This window comes from Tamandua tetradactyla, chromosome X (assembly GCF_023851605.1).
Source record: "Tamandua tetradactyla isolate mTamTet1 chromosome X, mTamTet1.pri, whole genome shotgun sequence".
NCBI classification, from domain to species: Eukaryota; Metazoa; Chordata; class Mammalia; order Pilosa; family Myrmecophagidae; genus Tamandua; species Tamandua tetradactyla.
Genome location: NC_135353.1, coordinates 141,520,587 through 141,542,689, shown reverse-complemented (window position 1 = coordinate 141,542,689; position 22,103 = coordinate 141,520,587). Strand labels below are relative to the sequence as shown.

The 22,103-nt window shown below is 37.0% G+C and overlaps 1 protein-coding gene across 9 annotated transcripts in view; it reads right to left on the bottom strand.

Moving 5' to 3' along the window:
* Nucleotides 1-22,103, bottom strand: part of DMD (dystrophin) — a 2,428,671-nt gene that overhangs the window by 1,143,890 nt on the left and 1,262,678 nt on the right. For all 9 annotated transcript variants that reach the window (XM_077145121.1, XM_077145123.1, XM_077145120.1 and 6 more), the window contains one exon: nucleotides 11,391-11,563. In XM_077145121.1, coding sequence (XP_077001236.1) covers nucleotides 11,391-11,563 — 173 coding nt within the window. The remainder of the gene's footprint in view (nucleotides 1-11,390; nucleotides 11,564-22,103) is intronic.

Here is a 22,103-nt window from a genome sequence, read left to right as displayed (position 1 = left end):
TTTGAATAACATATCAAAATATTTAACAAATATAAAGAGGCATCTTCCAGAGTTTCTTTTCTTTTTTTTCTTTTTTTGTGAGAAATAAGATATATACAAAAAAGGTAATATATTTCAAAGCACACTGCAACAATTAATTGTAGAACAGATTTCAGAGTTTGGTATGGTTATAATTCCACAATTTTAGGTTTTTACTTCTAGCTGCTCTAAGATGCTGGAGACTAAAACAAATATCAATATGATTCAGCAATCATACTTATTTGTTGAACCCTACCTTCTCTGCATAACTCCACCATTACCTTTGATCTTTCGCCCACTCTTCAACTTTTTTCACGCTGGAAGGGGCTGCCAGGATGGAACTAGTTGATGTCTGGAGAGGCTGACCTCTCTGCATTTCAGGACTTATGTAGTCTGCAGACTCATCTGGAGGTTGTAGGTTTCTGGAAAGTTATCCTAGTGCATGGAACCTTTGTAGAATCTTATATGACATCCTAAGTATTCTTTAGGATTGGCAGGAGTGGTTTTGGTTGGGGTTTGGCAAGTTATGATAGGTAGCAATGTCTAACTGAAGCTTGTGTAAGAGTGTCCTCCAGAGTAGCCTCTCGACTATTTGAACTCTCTCAGCCACTGATACCTTATTTGTTACACTTCTTTTCCCCCTTTTGGTCAGATGGCATTGTAGATGCCATGGTGCCAGAACCAGGCTCATCCCTGGGAGTCATCTCCCATACTGCCAGGGAGACTTTCCTTTGTAGGAGGGAGGGTAACGGTTTCATTTGCAGAGTTGGGCTTAGAGAGAGTGAGGCTACATTTGAGCAACAAAACAGGTCCTCAGTGTGAGGTTTTTTTTATTATAGATTCAATCTCTTTATTAGTTATTGGTTTGTTGAGATCTTTTTTTTCTCCTTAAGTCAGTATAGGTAGTTTGTCTGTTTTTAGAAATTTATGATTTCATCTAAGTTCTCTAATTTGTTGGTGTACATTTGTTCATTGTATCCTTTGATAGCCCTTTTTATTTCTATGCAATCGGTAGTACTGTCCCCCTTTTTTTCTGATTTTTACACATTTGTTTCCTCTTCTCTTTTCTTCTGTCTAGCTAAAGGTTTGTGAATTGTATTGATCCTCTCGAAGAACCAACTTTTAGTTTTGTTCATTCTCTTTATTGACTTTTTATTCTTTATCTAATTTGCTTCACTCTAATCTTTATTTCCTTCCTTCTGCTTGCTTTGGGTTTAGTTTGTTCTTATTTTTCTAGTTTTCCAGTTTTGAGATTCAGGCTCTGACTTGAAATATTTCTCATCTTTGAATGTAAGCATTTACAGCTATAAATTTTTCTCTCAGCAATGCCTTTGCTGTATCCCATAAGGTTTGGTATGTTCTATTTTCATTTTCATTTACCTCAAGATAATTCTCAATTTCCCTTTTGATTCCCTCCTTAACCCATTGGCTGTTTAGGAGTACACTGTTTGATTTCCACATATTTGTGATTTTTTTCACTTCTCCCCCTATTGTTGATTTCTAGCTCCATTCCATTGTGTTTGGAAAAGTTACACTGTACGATTTTAATATTTTTTTAATTCATTGAGACTTGTCTTTGTGGCCTAAAATAGGGTCTGTATTGGAGATGATCCATGGGCTCTTGAAGAGAACTTGTATTCTGTTGATGTTGAGTGAAGTGTTCTATATATACATTAAGTCTAGTTTGTTTAGTATGAGTCATGTCCTGTATTTCCTTATTGATCTTCTGTCTAGATATTCTATCCATTACTGAAAGTGGTTTATTGAAGTTTTCTACTATTACTATAGAATCATCAATTTCTCCCTTCAAATCTGTCAGTAATTTGTTTTTTATATTTTGTTATAAAATGTTAGATACATTTTTTATGACCCCTTTATCAGTATATAATGACCATCTTTGTTCCTCTTAAGAATTTTTAACTCAAAGTCTATTTTATCTGATATTAGTATAGATAATATAGCTCTCTTTTGGTACTATTTGCATCATATATATTTTCAATCCTTTCATTTTCAACCTACTTATATCTTTGAATTTAAGGTGAGTCTCTTCTAGACAGCATATATTTGGATCTTGCTTTTATATCCATTCTGCCAATATCTGACTTTTGACTGGAGAGTTTAATCCATTTACTTTTTTATTGTGAAAAATAGCATATATACAAAAAAGCAATACATTTCAAAGTAAACTGCAACAATTAGTTGTCGAAGAGATTTCAGAGTTTGGTACAGGTTACAGTTTCACAGTTTTAGGTTTTTCTTTCTAGCTGCTCCAAGACACTGGAGACTAAAATAAATATCAATATAATGAATTGGCAATCATACTCATTTGTTAAATCCTATCTTCTCTGTTATAACTCCACCTTCTCCTTTGCTCTTTCTCCCAATTTTTAGAGTAATTGGACTATGCCCATTCTAACTTTTTCATATTGGAAAGGGCTGTGGATACTTCATATTGGGATAGGGGGATAGAACTAGGTGATACCCTGGAGAGGCTGGCCCCTCTGCAATTCAGGACTTATCTGACCTAGGAAGCCATCTAGAGGATATAGGTCTCTGGAAAGTAATCATAGAACATGGCATTTTTGTAGCATCTCAGATAGAGCCCTCAGTGTTCTCTAGGGTTGGCAGGAATGGTTTTAGTTGGTGTTTGGCAAACTAAATAGCAATATCTAGCTGAAGCTTGTGGAATAGTAGCCTCTAGTATAGCCTCTCGACTTAATTTGAACTCTCTTACCCATTGATGCCTTATTTTGTTACATTTGTTTTCTCCCTTTTGGTCAGGATGGCATTGTTGATCCCACAGTGCCAGGGCCAGGCTCATCCCTGGGAAGTCTCACTTTGCCAGGGAGACTTTCACCCCTGGATGTCATGTCCCATGTAGCGGGGGAGGGTAATGATTTTACTTGCAGAGTTAGGCTTAGAGAAAGAGAGGCCACATCTAAGCAACAAAAGAGGTTTCCTGAAGGAAACTCTTAGGCATAACTATAGGTAGGCTTAGCTTCTCTGCTACATGAATAAGCTTCACAAGAGCAAGCCTCAAGATCGAGAGCTTGGCCCATTAACTTGGGAGTTCCCGATGTTTGAGAGAGTATCAAGAGTTTCCCTGGTGGTAAAGTTTAATAATTCCACGTGTTTGCTCCCATCCCTCAAGGGACTTTGCCAATACTTTTGATTATCTTCTCAACATACTCTGGGATGTATCTGGGCATTACATCAAGCTATGCAGAATTACAAGCCCTCATTCCCATTATGGGCTCCATGTGTTTGGGTTGTTTAAATGAGCTATCCAGATAGGTTGAGTTAGATTGTGTACTACAGAAAATTTAGGTTTTGCACAATATAAACTTCTTTCTTTGGTCTCATACACTAGGGGAAGTTCTAAAATATGGACAATGTTCTCCTTACACCTGTATTTTGATGTACTTTATTCCCTACCTGATCGGCTTCATTCTTCTCTCTAATTGAAGGCTTATCTCTTTTTAAATTTCTTCACCAATTGTTGTATGTGGTAATGCTGCATTTCAGACATGCAGAAGTCGTACTCTGAGACTTAGGTGTCACACAGGTAGGGAAATACCATGTTATACATCTAGAGCACAGCATGTCAAAATCTAGAAATAACAATTTCAACTCTGGACTAAATGTGACTGTTATAAGAGCTTACAATCTAGGCCCTAATTTTCTTATAAGTATTTTCTAAAATGAACCATACAATATTTTCTCTTTTCTTTCTGGAATTTTTTTGAATCACATAATGTCCCCCAGGTTAATTCACATCACTGCTTACTTCACAACTTCATTCCTTTCTGTAGCAGCACAATTTTCGATCATATGCATACACCATAGTTTGCTATTCTACTTCCCAGTCAGTGTATCCTTCAGCCACCTCCATCCATCCATTGGGCATCGTGTATAATGTCCAAAGTCAACAGCCTATGTCTCACAATATCCTCCCTTAGCTGTATAATCATCAACACCCTCAATTTTGGACAATTTTCATTGCATCCAAGAGAAAAATAACCAATAAACACAACTTCACCAAATAGAAAATCCAGACCTCCCCTTAACTCTTGTCCTTCCCCCCCAATTATTTAGCCCTGGTGTTGCTGTGGTACTGTGGTTGTCTTCCTATTAAACAAAGCCCATAGCATGATATAATGGTTTTTCCACTACACCTTGATATTATTTACTCTTTGTACAAGATTATACCTTTGAAGTAGTTCATGCAAGAATTTATCTACATTTGCAGTGTTAATCAGTTGGATACATGGCTCTATACAATCCCTTTCAATCATACTCACCTTCAATATGGCAATATTACTTATAGACCCACTAATGAACTGCCTTCACTTCTATCCATTCCTTACATTTAAGTTCAGCCTCATTAGCTAACTGTTCATGCATCTCTAGCTTCCATGTGTCTCTAGGTCCCCTATATTCTGTATTTTAAGCCTCTGAGCTAACCTTTACCAAGGTCATAAAAGCAAAATCATACATATCTATCATTTTGTGTCTGGCATATTTCACACAGCCTTATGTCCTCAAGGTTCATTCATGTTGTCCTGTGCTTCAGGACGTCATTTCTTCTTACTTCTGCATAATATTCCGTCATATGTATATAACATATTTTATTTATTCACTCTTCTGTTGATGGGCACTTGGATTGCTTCATCTTTTGGCAATTGTGAATAATGCTTCCAAGAACATTGGTGTGCAAATGCCTGTCTGTCACTGCTTTCAGTCCTTCTGGGTATATACTGAGTAGTGGTATTGCTGGGTCATTGGGCAACTCAATATTTAGTTATCTAAGGAACCATTCTTATAGGTGTGAGGTGGCATCTCATTGTAGTCTTGATTTGCATTTCCCTTATAGTCAATGAAAATGGCCCTCTTTTCATGTGCTTTTTAGCCATCTGTATTTGCTTTTCAAAAAAATGTCTATCATATCTTTAGCACATTTTATATTTGGGTTGTTTGCTCTTTTGTTGTTGATTTATATGATCTCTTTATCAATACCAATGAAATAAATACATATCAATGTAAATCACATATTTATCCGATATGTGCTTTCCAAATATTTTCTCCCATTGAATTGAATGCCTCTTCACTTTTTTGAAAAAGTGTTTTGGGAAACAAAAGCATTTGATTTTGAGGTATTCCCATTTATCTATTTTTTCTTTGGTTACTTGTGTTTTGGGTGAAGAGTTGTTTAGGAAGCTACCTCCTATTAGCAGGCCTTGAAGCTGTTTCCCAATATTTTCTTCTAGGAGTTTTGTGGTACTGGCTCCTATATTTAGGTCTTTGATCCACTTTGACTTAATTTTTGCATAGCATGTAAGGTAAGGGTCCTCTTTCATTCTTTTGGCTATTGATATCCAGTTCTCCCATACTCATTTATTTAAGAGACTAATTTTTACCAGTTCAGTGGATTTGGCGGCCTTGTCAAAGATCAGTAGACCATAGATTTGGTGGTCTATTTCCACAGTTTCGATTCAATTCCATTGGTCAGTACCTCTATCTTTGTGCCAGTACCATGCTGTTTTTACCACTGCCTTTATAATAAGCTTTAAAATCAGGAAATGTTTATCTTCCCACTTCATTCTTCTTTTTTATTCTAATCCATTGACTTCTTTTTTTTTTTTTTTTTTTGGCATGGGCAGGCTCCAGGAATTGAACCCAGGTCTCTGGCATGGCAGGTGCAGATTCTGTCATTAAGCCACCATTGTACCGCTCCTAATTCATTTATTTTTAAAGTCACTACTGATAATGTAAGACTTTCTTCTGCCATTTTGCTATTTAGGCTTTGTAAGTCTTATATCTTATGGTGTTCCAGAGGCCTCTTAGGTTACTTTTGCTTTTTATAATTCTTTTATCTCTCTAATCCTCAGCCTAATTTCAACTGTCTTGTGTTGATTCTTCTTTCCTCAGCTCCAATGTGCTGTTGAACCCTCCTGGGAATTTTTTCTTTGTATTTACTGTGGTCTTCAACTCCAATAATTCTGTTTGGTTCTTTTCTTAAAATTTCTATCCTGTTATTAAGAGTCTCATATTATCCATTCATTGTTTTCCTGATATCCTTTTGTTCTTTCCCAGCATTTTCCTTCATCTCCTTGAGCATAATGACAATCAATTTTAAAGTCTTTGCTATGTCCACGGTCTGGTTTTCGTCATTGACATTTTCTGCATATTTATCCTCTTCCTTGGGATGGGCCAACATTTCCTGTTTCTTTGTGTTGTAATCCTTTGTTGGATAATGTACATTTTAGTATTTTAAAATGTTAACTCTCGGATTTATTCCCTGAGATGTATGTTTCTTGAGTTTGTCATCAGTTGGTGACAGGACAGAGATTTTCTTGAGTGTCAGGAGCTAACAAAATAAAGTAAATCTAAGCAAAAAACACCTTTTTACCATCATTGTAACTTGTTTTTGTGTTGTCTGTGCTCTGTCTCAGAGCTTAGCTCTCCTATGAGGAAGGTCAGTCCAAGGTGAATGCAAAGTGGAGAATCTTCCCTGTCTTTTCTGGGCCTATGTCTTTTCCTGTTGTGTGTTGGTGGACTTAGAGGGACCCTGTTTACAGGAGTTTAAGTGCTCCCTCTACTCCAAGGAAAGAGATCTTCTCCCTCTTCTGGGTCTTCCAGGGCAGGATGTAAAAGCAGGTAAGCCTTTGCTCCAGGCTGTCTACCTCAAAAGTTAATTACAGGGCTTTTATTGTTTCAAACTGCTTTTACCTGGAGGAAAATTCTAGCCTTACCACAGAAGGCTATCCCAAGTCAGTCTTTCCCAGCTGGGACATGGCCAGGGACCAGAGCCTGACAGTTCCAAACTCCCTGCACAGGGGATGAGGGAAGGTCAAGGAAGGGTTCCAGGAACGTCTCCCATGGCTCCCCAAAGCTGTGCTTTCTTGACTTGACCACTTCCTAGCCAATGCAACCCTTCAACTGCCCTCTGCAGCTCTGAGGAAGCATACTATCTTTAAGTCTCCTCTGCATCCTTTTTACCAGGATGGGTTGGAATAATGGCTGCCCTCAGAGCTGGGCTGCCAACAATCTAGAATGACTAATCAAAAACAGTGATCAGCGATCAGCCCCTCCCATCCTTCTCCCCTCCACTCCCCCACCCCAACAATGAGCAAGCTATGCTAGGGACCAGACCCTGCTGCTGCCTGCTGTGAGAATGGTAGGTGGGCACTGGTTACTGCCCATGGAAAAAGCAATTTCTTAGCATTTACTGTAATTTATCATCTTCTTCCTTCTGTTCTTTCTTGTCTGGATACTGTAGTGTTCTACTGGACTCCAGAGTTTCAAAAGAGTTGATTCAGACAATTGCTGCCTGTTGAATAGTTGCTCTGGTGGAGGGACTGATTCCTGGACCTTCCCACGCTATCATCTTCTTACAATTACCCTTCTTCCCTTCCCCCCTCCCCAACCCCCATGATTTGTAACTTTGCTGAGATACATGTTGAAATTTTGTGTGCTGGAAGATAGTATGTGGAAGCAGGTTTCTTAGACAATAAGTGTCATTCACAAATTGATCTGATTTTAATACTCTACATGCCCTCACCTTAACAGCAATGTTTATTTCACTTTATAACATTTAATAAAGGTGAGCACTTTTAATTGTGCGATTCATGAGTTTGGTGATTAATGATGGTCTCAGAAACCATGTCATGGGAATGCCTAGGGTCTAATGTATATTTCTCATATTTTTAACTTCTTGTGAGGAAAAATATGCATACCTAATAGAGTTAAACATTTTGGTGAAAGAGAAATACGCAAATGTATGGTTTAGTATTGCTTGGGTAGGTCACTGAACATTTCTGGGATTTAGTTTCCTCCCTGCAAAATAGTGATGCTGGAAAAAATCACAAAGGTATTTTCTAGTTGAAAAATATCATTTATCATTATTAACCGGCTATAATAATTTGAATTATCGTTCAGCAAATAATCACTCCTAGCCTCCTTCCACTGCAGAAAAAGAATACTTCTCCATTCTATTGATGTCAGGCTTGGCCACGTACTTTGCTTTGGCCAGTGGAATGTTAGTGGACTTGACATGAGCACAGGCCATGAAGGTTCTTGAGATTTTAGGCTTGGTTCATGCTCCAGTGAGCCATCATGAGAACAGCATGCCAATGACTCTTCATTATAGGTCCCAGAATAAAGACATATGAGCAGCCCTTAACTCAACCTGGATCCTAAAGCCTAACCTAGCTAACCCATAGTTAGAAGCAGAGCTGGCCAGGCACTCCTAGCCTGAGTCAGCCAAACCACTGCCAACCTAAAGACTCAAGAGCATGAGAATAAAAGCTCAATGTTTTAAGCCATTGCATTTTGTGGTGATTTATTTCAGAGCGTTATTGTGGCAATAGCTTTTCAATACGCTATCATATAGGGTTCACATACCGAAAAATATCTAAATAGCCCTTCTCACTGGCCCAAAAGTATTTTAATTTAACCTTAAGTTGGCTTAATAAAAAAGTCAGCAGATTTTTGTTGAGAACCCAACATAAAGAATGTATTGGATATTTGCTTGTTTATGGATGTAGCTTCTAAATTCTTCCAAGGTTTTAGGAATCTACCATTGTATAGGCCTTGAAGGGAGACAAAGCCTTGACTCCTGCTGCAATTCCAACTATTCACTGTTCCTGAAACCTGGCAGTTGATACCTAGTTCTGTGACCTAAGCTTGCCTTATAGCAGGGGTTGGGAACTTTTGACCCACCAGCCAAATCTGGCCCACCACACGTTTTCGTAAAGTTTTATCACAATTCAGCCATGCCCATTTATTTATGTATTGTCTATGGTTGCTTTTACGCAACTATATGGGGACCATATAGCCCACAAAAACTAATACATTTCTTATCTTAACTTTTACAGGAAAAAAACACATGAACAAACAAAAACACTTCCAACATCTGCCCTACCAGATGCTCCTGCCAGAGATCTTAATCCTAGAGCGAGTGGCACATAAAGCGAAGCAACACTTTACATTTCTGCAGAGCTGGTGTTTCTGGATGCTAAGCCTGGTCTTCCTTGATGGTTTCTACTCTTTCAATCTAGCTCTAGGGTTTTCCCATTGATTTCAGGAATTACCAGAGATCCTTTCAGTAAATTATGTATTTCTGCCTATAGTAGAGTCATTTTCTTTCATTTGCAACTCAGAACCTTGAATGGTCCATAGGCCTTTATTTCTGAGTTTGAGTTAAGATGCTATTGTTCCATCCCCCAAGGATAATGTTCTCATACTTCAGCATGGAATGTATCTATCAACCCTTATTTTACTGGCTTGTAGTTCATTTCCTCTCCTAGGTTAGGAGGGTCTTGAAAGTAGGCTCTAAGTTGAATTCAGCTTTCTATGGTGCTCAGGAAATTTTGAAAGACTATAAGAATGAATGAACAGGCACGAAGACTGTGAGAGCCATAGTCCATAATTTTCATCATCAAAATTACCAACCCTAATTGAGCACTTACCAAGTGTAAGCAATCTGCTAAGTGCTCTACGTGTACTGCATCATTTAATCCTCATAACAAACACATGATGTTGACACTAGGCTTATTGCATTGTATAGATTAGGCAATTATGGAGCACAAAGGTTAAAGAACTTGCTCAAGGACACAAACCTAGTTGGCATCAGAACCAACATTCTAAACCAAGTTGTAGTTTAGAACCTTTGCTCATAACTAATTACTTAAACAGTTTTATGCAAGACTGGCCTACTACTTGTAGGAAATTTAACAGCTCCTGACCAATTTCTAAAGGTGAATTAGTGTAACATGAGGAAGCTGTGCCAGTCTCTAGATAAGGATGGAGTGCATATGCTGGGGTTAGAGTTACTCTATCCTTTGCTGGAAATAGGAAAGACCCTGGGTTTGGGGAGAGCTTTCAGCTACCCTCTTTGTGAAATGGCATTAGTGATTCTGTTTCTTCTAAAGTCCAGGTTTGAAGGTGAACTGAAAGGAAAATGGCTGCAAGACTTTATGAAGAGGGAACAATGTCCTGTTCATTGGCTAAAGATGATTTATAACAAAGTAGGGGAGAAGCCTCAAGAAGCAGAAAGTTAGATCTCTACTGTAAGAGTGGTAGGTGTCTACAGAAGCACTGTAATCACTGACTACCCAATAAACACCCCAGGGTCTTAGAGAACACCGTAGATGGATGGATGACTGTGGGAACATATTGTCTGGGAAAAGATGACAATGAAACGGGAACATCTTAGAAGTGGAATGAACACCCCAAAAGAAACTGGTGAAACTGATCTCATAGGAGTAGCCTGCAGAGGCTCAAAATGAGTCAGTTTGGGACACTTAGAGAAGGTGATCATGGTGACAGAATAAGCGTAAGTTTGTGTTTTGTGGTACATGTACACAGGCTTGCTGAGCTTCTTTTCCTTTATCAAGACTGGCTTCCTATACCCTGGGACCAGCTGTTTTCCAGTAATGTGAGATACACCTATTAGACCACCCAAGGGAAAAATCTTCTTAGCTTTCTGGAAGGATGTTTGAGTCTAGACACACTGAACACACACTTAAGGTGCAGTATTCTATTAGGCCTGAGTATATCACATAAAAGGAAACACAGCCCTCATCATTAAGGAGCTTGAGCAGGAGGCAGAAAATAATCAAATTGATTATTGTGTAATAAATTCTAGGAGTAAGTTACTAGGGAGAATATACGCTTCAAGGTAGCCACCATACCTGGAAATATTTGAGAACTTTGAAAGTAATTGAAAGACATTTTAGGTATTATTACTTGAAATGTAAAAACAAATTTTTACCTTTTCCTGATGTGAGGCTAAAGAATGCATGTGGGTGACTCTAAGTGAAAATATAAGTCAAAAGCTGAACATTATAATTAAGGTAAGCACTAAAAATTATTTTAAATCACTATAACAAATCGTGCAGAGCACAAAAAAGTGACTTGACAATCATAGAGTTTGACCCTCGAAAATAGAAACGGTAGATGGAAATAAACTTTTTGTTCATAGGCTTATACTTTAGGCATATTAATCTGAGTATCAACAGTCAAAAATATGGAGGACACAGACTTGACTAAAAATATACATTTCATATTGGAAGACTGTTCAAACAATTCCAATTACATTAACCAAACCTGTTTTGACATCATGTGAAATTTTAGAGGATCATACAGTACTCCAACATAATGTTGATTTCATTACAGAATGATTTCTAAAAGTTCAGCTCCTTAGTTGAACTGTTCGATATTGTTTGTTTCACTCCACTTACCTTTTACCATTGGTAGTGATTCTCTCTTCTTCCCTACCTCTTTTTTTCCCCCTTGGAGGGCACTGAAATGGATTCTAGAGTTCCTTCAAATCAGGTACAACCATTCAATAAAATGAAAGCGTTACATACCCTTGTCGGTCTTTGTACATCTTGTTAACTTTATCCCACTGGAAACCGAGCTGCGCGAGACCTTCCTGCAACTTTGTCCTTTCCACAGGTGTGGCACTTTGCAATGCTGCTGGCTTCTTTTTGTGAATAACATCAATCCGACCTGAGATTTGTTGTAGGCTGTCTTTTATATTCTGTAATATAGAAATTTGAAAACAAATCTGAAATAAATCAGCTGCCTATGGAAAGAGAAAAAGGAAACATATACACTCACAGAAGTAAGTCTTATAAGTCTTAATTACTGACTTTGGAAAGCCATCAATCCTAATCAAGTTTATCAGAGAATTCAACATGGCCAAATTCAATGGGTAATTCAAAGTCATCATCTTAATAGACTTCTTTCACTCCCTCCATCTTAAAACTCTTTCTTCATTCGGCTTCTGCAACCTGAAATTTTCTGGTGTTTCTTCCACTTTCTTGTTAGCTACTTTTCAGTTTCCTTTAATGTTACCTTCTCCTTTTACTTCTGCCTTCCTATCGAAGTGCTATTGACTGAGTTTTGGAACTTCTTTCATTCTCTGTCTATACTACTTTCCTTTCGATCCCATGACTTTGATTACTGGTCCATACAACAATGACTCCTAAACTTTTATCTCCAGCCCTCACTTCTTCTCTGAACTCCACACTCAGAAATTCAACTACTTTCTTGACACTTCAATGTCTCATGAACACTTCAAAGTTAAAGCGATCAAACAAATTCTGAATTTCACCCCCTAATGTTGCTTCTTTCCCCATTTCACCAAATAACATATCAGAAAGTATTTACTCAGGCTGATGACCTCGGAATCATCCTTGACCTTTTATTTTCCACTCCCATTATTCAAAATGCTGGGTAATCCTGTTGGCTCTACTTTCAGAACATATCAAGAATCTTACCACATCTCCTTCCCTTGCTACAGCTCTGATAAAAGCTACCATTGTCTCTCAAATGGATTATTAAAACAGATACCTAAATGGTCCTCTTGCTTCCTTTCTTATTGCTCTCTCACACTCACCATACTCAATTCTCTTTATCCTGCTTCATTTTCTTCATAGCACTTATAACTACCTAAAATTAAATTATCTATTGTGTTGTCTGTCTGTAACACCAAACTAGGTAGTTTCAATAAAAGATCAGAATCTGGCAGAGAAAAGAATCAGCTAACTTGAAGACAAGACAATTGAAATGAGTCAGGTTGAGGATCAGAAAGAAAAAAAAGAATTAGGAAATATTTTAAGGTGAATGAAAATGAAAACACAGCAAACCGAAATTATGATATAAGGCATAGTCAGTGCTGAGAGAGAACTTTAGAGCTCTAAATGCTTATATTAAAAAAGAAAGACTTCAAATCAGAGACCTAACCTCACAATTGGTATATCTAGAAAAAGAAGAGCAAACTAAATCCAGAGTGAGCAGAAAGTAGGAAATAGCAAATATTCAAATAAAGATAAATGAAATAGAAAACAAAAATCAAAAGAGAGAATGAGCAAAACAAAACGAGCTGTTTCTTTGAAGAAAAAAATCAATAAAATTGACAAGGTGACAAAGGACACAAATATTAAAATCAGAAATGAGACAGGGATATTACTACTGACCCCACTGAAATAAAAGAGATTATTAGAGGATACTATAAGAAACTGTGCCAGCAAATTAGATGACCTAGATGAAATGGGTAAATTCTGAGAAATATACAAACTACCTACATTGACTCAAAAGAAACAGACAACCTTAACAAATTAATCACAAGTAAAGAGATAGAAACATTGATCAAAAAGCTCCTGAAACTGAAAAATTCTGAACCACATGGTTCCACGTGCGAATTCTACCAAGCACTCAAGAACATATTAGTACCAATCCTACACAAACTCTTTAAATTTTGAAGAGGAGAGAACACTTCCTAATTCATTCTATGAAGCCACCATTACCTTAATGACAAAGCCAGACGGAATACCACAAGAAAAGAAAATTGCACACCAATATCTCTTATGAATATGGATGTAAAACTCTCACCAAAATACTAGCAAACTGAATCAAACAGCACATTAAAATAATTATGCACCATGATGAAGTGGAATTATCCCAAGTATGCAAGGGTAGTTCAACATAAGAACATCAAATAATGCAATATGCCACATTAACAGAATGAAGGAGAAAAACACACACACATGATCATTTCGATTGGCACAGATAAGGCATTTGACAAAACCCAGCACTTCTTAATAAAAAGACTTAGAAAACTTGGAATAGAAGGAAACTTCCTCAACATGATAAAAACTGTTGGAAAATTATTAAAATTAATATTATCTGTGAGCTTTTCACATGTAGGAAAAACTCACAGATAATATTATACTTCATGGAGAAAGACTAAAAGCTTTCCCACTAAGATCAGAAACAAGACAAGGATGCCCACTGTCACCAATGTTATTCAACATTTTACTGGAAGTTCTAGCCAGAGCAATAGAAAAGAAAAAGAAATAAGAGACATCTAAATTGGAAAGGAAGAAGTAAAACTTTCCCTTCCTCAGTTTACGTGATCTTATATAAAGAAAATCCTAAAAAATCCACAACAAAGCTACTAGAGCAAATCAATGAATTCAGCAAAGTGGTGGGGTATAAGAGCAACAACCAAAAATCAGTAGTGTTTCTATAAACCAGTAATGAACAATTAGAAGAAGAAATTGAGAAAAAATTCTTTACATTAGCAACTAAAAGAATCAAATCTAGGAATAAATTCAATGAAGGATGTAAAGACTTACACATGGGCAATTACAAAACATTGCTAAAATAAATCAAAGAAGATCTAAATAAATGATAGGACATGCCATGTTCATGATTGGAAGCCTAATTATTGGTAAGACATCAATTCTACCTAAAACGATGCACAGATTCAATGCAATCTCAATCAAAATTCCTAAGCATTCTTTTCAGAAAGTGGGAAAAAACCCAATCGTCAAATTTATATTGCAGAGTTAGGAACACCAAATAGTCCAAAACCCTCTTCCAACAGAACAAAGTTGAAGGACTCACACTTACCAATTTTCAATCTTCTAACAAAGCTACATTAATCAAAACAGTATAGCAAGAAAAATAAATTTAAAAAAAAGAGGGCGGGCCATGGTGGCTCAGTGGCAGAGTTCTCACCTGCCATGCTGGAGACCTGGGTTCATTACCTGGTGGCTGCCCATGCAAAAAAAAAAAACACAAAAACAGCATAGCACTTGCACAAGGGCAGGCAGATGAATCAATGGAATTGAATCGAGAATTCAAAAATACACCCTCATATCTATGGCCAATTATTTTTTGACAAGCATACCAAATGTACCAATGGGGAAAGAAAAGTCACTTCAACAAATGGTGTCAGGAAAACTGGATATCCTGAGGTAAAAAAAATGAAGGTGGGGCCCTACCTTACACTGTACATAAAAGTGAACTGAAAAATGGGTAGAAGACCTAAACATAAGACCCAACCATAAAGGTCCTAGAAGAAAACATACAGACATATCTTCAGGACTGTGTTTTGGGCAATGATTTCTTAGATTATGCACTCAGAGCATAAGCAAGAAAAGAAAAAATAAATGTGACATAATCCAAATTGAAAACTTTATAAGTTTTAAACTTTAAACATTAAAGGTCTTCACCATAAAAGTCAAAGGACAACCTACAGAGTGGGGGGAAATATATGTATATATATGTTGGCTCCAGGAATTGAATCCAGGCCTCTGGCATGACATCAAGAATTTTGCTACTGAGCCAATGTTATACCACCCAGGAAAAATATTTTGAAACCACACATCTGTTAAGTATTTAATATCAATAATATAAAAGAAATCCTACAACTCTACAACAAAATGACAAACAATCTGCCCAATTAAAAAAATGGGCAGAGAGCCTGAACAGACATTTCTCCAAAGAAGATATACAAATGGACAAAAAAAAAAAACAGAGGAAAAGATGCTCAACATCAATAGCCATCAGGGAAATACAGGTCAAAACCATAGTGAGATAACATGTTAGACTCATTAGAATGGCTACGATTAAAAAAATTAAAAAGGAAAATATGTGTTAGGATGTAAAGAAATAGGAGCACTCTTTCATTGTTGGTGGGAATGTAAAATGCTAAAGTCACTATGGAAATTTGGCAATTCTTCAGAAAGTTAAGTACACAATTACCATTTGGCTGTAGTTATAGACCCAAAAGAACTGAAAGCAGGGCCTGAGATATTTGCACACCAAGATTCATAGTGACATTATTCATGGTTGTCAAAAAGTGGATACAACTGAAGCGTCCAGTAACCAATGAATGGATAAGCAAAATGTGGTATATACATTAATGCAATATTCAGCTGTAAAAAGGGATGAAGTTCTGATATATGTAACAACATGGATAATCCCTGAAGACATCATGTTGAGTGAAATAAGTCAGATATGAAAGAACAAATATTCTATGTTTTCATTGATAAGAAAGTATTAGCATAAGCAAATTCAAAGAGTCGGAAACTAGAATACAGGTTACCAGGGACTGGGGTAGGGGTATGCAATGGTTGAGTAAATGCTTAATTGGCAAAGAATTTCTGTTTGTGGTGATGGAAAAGTTTTGGTAATGGATGGTGGTGATGGTAGCCTACTACTGTGAGTATAATAACAGCACTGAACTGTGTGTTTTAACGCGGTTAAAAGGGGGAAATTTTAGGTTGTATATATGTCACTAGAATAAATTTATTAAAAAAAATCATAGAAGCGTGCAACACAGTGAACCCCAATACAAACTATGTATTGTATTTAATAGTACAATTATAATATAATACTGTTTCTTCAATTATAATAAAGTTACCACACTAATGCAAAGGGTTAATAACAGGGAGAGGGGTATATGGGACCTCTGCATTTTCTTCATGACTTTTTTTTGTAAGCCTATTACTTCTCCAATAAAAATAAATATTAAAAAACTGTGCCTGGCACATGGTAGGTGTCCAATGTTTATTTGTTGAATGAATGAATAAATGGATGCATCTCATGAATTAACTCCATTATTTTTGTCTAGATTAGATTTATGAGGAAAAATCACAAATACATTAATAAATACAAAAATATTTTTAAATACTGATTCCCAAATAAGTTTGCTAAAAATTATGTATTTGCAAGCATGAATTTGGTTATTTTGCTTATCTGAATTGTTATAGACAATGGGACAGAGAAGATATTTATTGAGTTCTTTCTATGTATGTAAGTAGAATACAGGGAAAGTAAATGTGGGTTGAAGCACAGATTCATTCCTTTATTTCTTTTTAAGAAGTTTTAGATGAAATTTATTTTGGTAGTTATGGAGGGGGTGGTTGTTTGGAGATTTGAAGGCAGAAATAAAAATGTAGAAGGTAGATAACAAGAAAGAATATGATGAGTGGTCTAAGTGGTACTAAATCTTTTCCCAAAGTTCAGAGAAGGGGTGAATTCTATATCAGATTTGGCCACAGACTCAGAAAAGATTTCATGAAGGAAGTCTCCTTGAAACAGACACAGCTAATAAGTAGCAGTGTGAAAGACAGTATATGTAATAGGGTACACACATGCAAAAATGGGGACCATGAACAGACACATTTGGTTGACTCTTTGGAAATGTAGATGATTAGGGGAAGATGAGTCAGCAAAGAGAGGTTGGAAATGTTTAATGATATGCTTTGGATTCCATGTTCAAAATTCTGCAAGAAATTCAGCCAGATTTTTTTTTTAATTTCATTATAGAAAATTTCAAATGTAAACAAAAGTAGAGATGAAATAGTACAATGAACTCCAATAAGCCAATTATCATGAAGTCAGGGATCACCTTGTTTCATCGCTACCCCCACCCACTCACCTCCTCAACTGGGTTCTTTTGAACCAAATAGATATTATCATTCTATCTATTTTATACTTGAGCATGCATTTTTAATATGTAAGAATGGTTTTCAAGGAACAAAATCCCATTGTCACATCTACAAAGTCAACAAAAAATTCATTACTATAATCAAGTATCCAGTTGGTATTCATATTTGAGTTAAAAAAAGAATTTATACAGGAGACATGGCACAAATCAGAGACTGTGTGTTGGGGTGAAGAGCAAGGACTTGAAAGTAGTTCAGGCATCTAGATGGACAGTATGGCCCTAAGTAGGAGGATTGCAGATGGGAGAACAGGTTATTTGCATGCATGCCTTTATAGGTGCATGTGAGTGATGAGTTCATCTGTGGACATGATCATTTTGAGAAGTCTTTGGGGCATTAGTCTGTAGACGTTCAATGGGCAGTTGGCATCAGATTTTGAGACTCAAATGGCAACTATTGTTGGATCATACATATTTTCATGTTTCTGCAAGGTCTGGGGTTCTCTGACAAAGAGCATTGACAACTGGGTTAAAGGGAAGTTACATAGAAAGCACTCTTTGGAGGTTAAAGCTAGTGTTGCTTCCGAGAGGTTTGGAAACTTAGCTCTCCCAGAGCCATTTGCTCATCTTCCAACTTATATGCCAAGGATAATAGCCCTAGAGACCTTCCCTGTTCCCTGGGCAGGATGTGTTTACATTGTAGAACAAAGAGTTCTCTCTCTCTTTCAGAGGCAGATGTGCCGTCTGTCCTATATAAGTTCTGATAATCATAATTTGGAGTTTCTCTTCTGTGATGTATCTCCTGAACATACAAGTGGACATGTGGCCCTTAGGGCATTGCCCCATGGGGATGAGGGCCACAGGGAACAGGCACTACGATGCCCTTGGAGCAATTAATGATATGTTGTCTGATCCAGAAATCTCGTATTTCTTGTTAAGGTAAATAAATATACAAACTTAACAAGTACCAATACAAATAATATATGCGCCTGTTTCCAGGAAAAATGTGGACAGATTTTAACTATTCATGAGTTGAAGACTAGGTTAGATAAGGAATGGCAATTTTGAGCCTGTAGCTTCCCCGGAGGCAGGTTCTGAAAGTAAACTCCTGAAGTCAGAGCCGGCAGCAGCAGAGAGATGATGGGGAGATCTTAAAGGGCTTTTTTGCCTCATTCTCAGACTTCATGTTGGGGAAGGACTAGGCTGTAGAAGCACTGACATCCAACAATAATGTTATGGTAAGGGGTGCAAGTTAATGTTTCCAATGGGAATCTGAAAAAATAAAGCAACTGTGTCCTCAGATCCAGTACATCAGCTCAGAGACAGGATAAGATACAATGGTTATGGGTGAGGTCAGAGAGAGAGAGAGGCTGGTTATAAAATCTCAAGGAAGTCTCTGCCATCTATATATAGCTTGTGTTGGGAAGCCTTTATTATTTTTTGGTTAAGCATCTTAATTTAACTCCATGGTAAGAGTATTCATCTAACAGGCAAAGGAGTACCACACTAGGAAAATAAGGACATGTCAACACAGAAATAGCTGTGAAATTACTTATCTGGGAGAACGCAAGTTAAAACTATCTTCTCCCAGTGGTATATACAGAATTACTAGCCATTCAATTATAGGTGTTGTTTAAAAGCACGGGAGACAGTGAATTGCTCAGGAAGGAATTTCAGAGTGAGAAGAAAAGCTACTCAAGGATGAACCCTTATGGAAAATAGGGCCAGAAGAAGGAGAGGAGGATGCCCAAAGAGAATTGCCATCAGACTTATGAGGAGAACCAGAAGTGTCATGTATTTAAAGCCCAGGGAGGAAAGAATATTGGAAAGGAGGGAAGGAGTGAGAAACAAGTCAAAAAGCAGCTGAAATTTCTAGGACGAGCCCTGAAAAGTTAACTTCGCCCATCAGCAGGTCATTAATATCTTATCAAGAGCAATTTCAGCACTTTAGGGATCTGAAACTATAAATGTGTGCAGAGCAGATCATCTTTCACTACCAAACTCCTTTACTACAAAATAGAAAATAGCTTAGTACCTCGTTGCAGTTTGCTCTAATTGCCATCCGACACTGTTATTGGAGTAAAGTTTGCTACTAACAAATGCAAAACCTTTTATATCAAAAGAAAAAAAAAAGAAAGGATAGATATGGTATCTGTTTTCAGTGCTCTAAAATTCACTGGACTCAAGCATGCCTCTTCTATTCTTTGTTTTCTTGGAGTCACCTGGCAAAATTTGCCTGCCATCTCCTGATGGCTCTGAGCCTGGAGCCTGTGCTGGAATACTTGGATTTACACCTCTAGCATGATTAGGTCCTGCATTAAAAATATCCACCAACATGATTCCTCTGCTGTTTCTGTGAATTTGCCTGACCTTGGGGCTGTGATTTCAACAGCATTTGATTGGGCTCATTTCATGATACCATAAACCATGGACTCCATCTTAGCTTGACTTCCCAGCCCATAGCTTAAAGCCAGAACTCTGAACAAATTCTCCGCCTGATTCTACACAAGACTTGGAAAGTTGCATTGGATTTCGGCCACATCAATCCATACCTTTGGAGCCCGAATATTTAAAAAGCCATAGCTATAGGTCCTGTGTATGTTTGTTGGGGTGGGGTGGGGGAGAATCAATAGAAGAGAAAGAGGACCTTCCCCATCAGAATAAAAGTTATATAGTTTGGCTTTTATGTGGAGATGGATAGATAGACAGTTATGTACACACACATACATGCACACATAAATTAGATAGATAGATAAAGTTCCTTTCTGGGGATTTAAGCTTGCAAAGCTTCCTGATTTTAATCCAAACCTTTGGAGAGTTCCCAATTCTCTGGAGAATGGTCGATTTGCTCCAAATCGAGTTATGAACAGTTTTAGCAATGCTGGGCAGCATGTTGCAAGGCAGGAAAACTTTCTATCTTAAATGAGAAAAGCCAAAAGCAAAAACTGGGGCAGGAGATGTCACACTCCCTGGATATCTAGATAATAGCTCCTTGGTGCATTCTCAGAGAATGCTGTCAAAATTGGCTGGAGTCCAGGAAATCCTTTTTAAAGTCCCCACACAGATTTGCGTCCCTGAGGCATTGCACACAGAAAAATGGTACATGCACCAAAGAAAATTTTGTTGCCGTTTCAATAGTTTAAAGTCAGAGATGAAATCTCTTATAGCTTTTTACTATTTTAGTTTGTCTAGAAATAAGTGATCTTTATAGTTTCTGACCCTCTAAAAATGAAACCACGGTCCCTGTAGTTGCTATGGTGATAGAAAAAAAAAATCTCACTATAGAATATAACATTTCTGTTTCTGTCCCGGAGTAGTTCCTTATTTTATCTGCAAATATGATGTCAATATGATGAAGTACCCACTCTTTAGTCAACTGTTTTATTAATTTTGTCAGATCCCTGTCATTTGACCTCCCCCAGCCCATTTCAATTCTATAAGACGTTTACTTGTTAGTCATTCTTCCTGAAAAAGGAAATATTAATTTCTGGAAGGCATCTGTATGTGAGTTGATATAATTTAAGTCCTTAATATTTTAAAAATAGTTATCAGTGAGAGTCTGGTTCATGGAAGCAGAACCAGACTACCTAAGGCCCTTATTTGTGAGCTCTTTTAAGTAAGAAAAATTAGATTAGTGAAGTATCTTTCATAAACGAAAGATGAAATCCAGATATCTCAGGCAAAGAAAAACAGACATCTATGAACCCTGGTTGCTTTAGTTTATATTTCCAGTTGAAAAGCTTGTTTAAATAAGAGTTTATTGGTAATATATACATAACAATACAAGCCTCAACTTTCAGAGCAAAAATAAATAAAGATTCAGAAACCTAAGTTTCCCTTTAAGAAGTGAATCCATTTTTAAAGGGTGTTCAGAACACAAATAACCCGATCCAGAAAGTATTCTATTTATTCACGTATTGGGTAATAAATGCCTTCAGTGAGCTAAAATGAAAAACTAGAGACTACAGACAATTTATCTAGGGAGCTGAAACAAGGGGCCAATTTGACAACTAATCAGGTGGCAATAAAGGTCTCAAGTAACACTTAATTTAACTACACTCTGTTCTCTATCATAAGGGGCAGATTTCTGCTGTTCAGTTTTTCTTCCATTTAATGTAAAGCGACAACTACTCCCTTGCTGTCAGAGTGTTTCATTACAGAGCCTGCCTTCATCCACCTAAACGGTAAACCTATCTGTATGGATGTCAAATCCACATACTACAGAAATTAAGCAGGGTTAGAATAGGGGATGGTGATATCTGATAAAGGGAACTTATTGCTAATCACTTCCTATGAAAGGAAAACTAAAAAGAACTCAGTGAATTTTTAAAATATCTTTCCTTATCTACAGAGAAGTTATTTGCTTTGCAAATACTATGGAAAGCTCCAATATGATTTCTAGTGTTTGAAAGAGCAATGTTTCCACTGTCCTTTCTCTGCAGTCATGACAAATAAATGGGCAACTCACAGTTCCAAAACATTAAACACAATTCATCATTTGCTTAAACTTTAGCACACAATTACTATAAATGAGAAGGTATATTTTATACAGGTTTCTTTACTCATGTATCTCACACACCAAGGAGTCAAACTGAAGCAGATATTTATGAGTTTACAACTCTTCCCAAGATAAGCTCTTAAATAATAGGATGATTGTGGGATGTGTAAACGAATATGAATCTGCTAATTTGACTTCAATTTTAAAGGGTTTTTCCTTAGTTATAGCATATTTACTTTAAAATTTGCCAGTGTTCTCTTAATCAAAAGGTTTCAAGAAGGGAAAAAAAGATTCAAAATTGAAAAGATATAGTTTCAAGTATATGAAAACAAAAGGTAA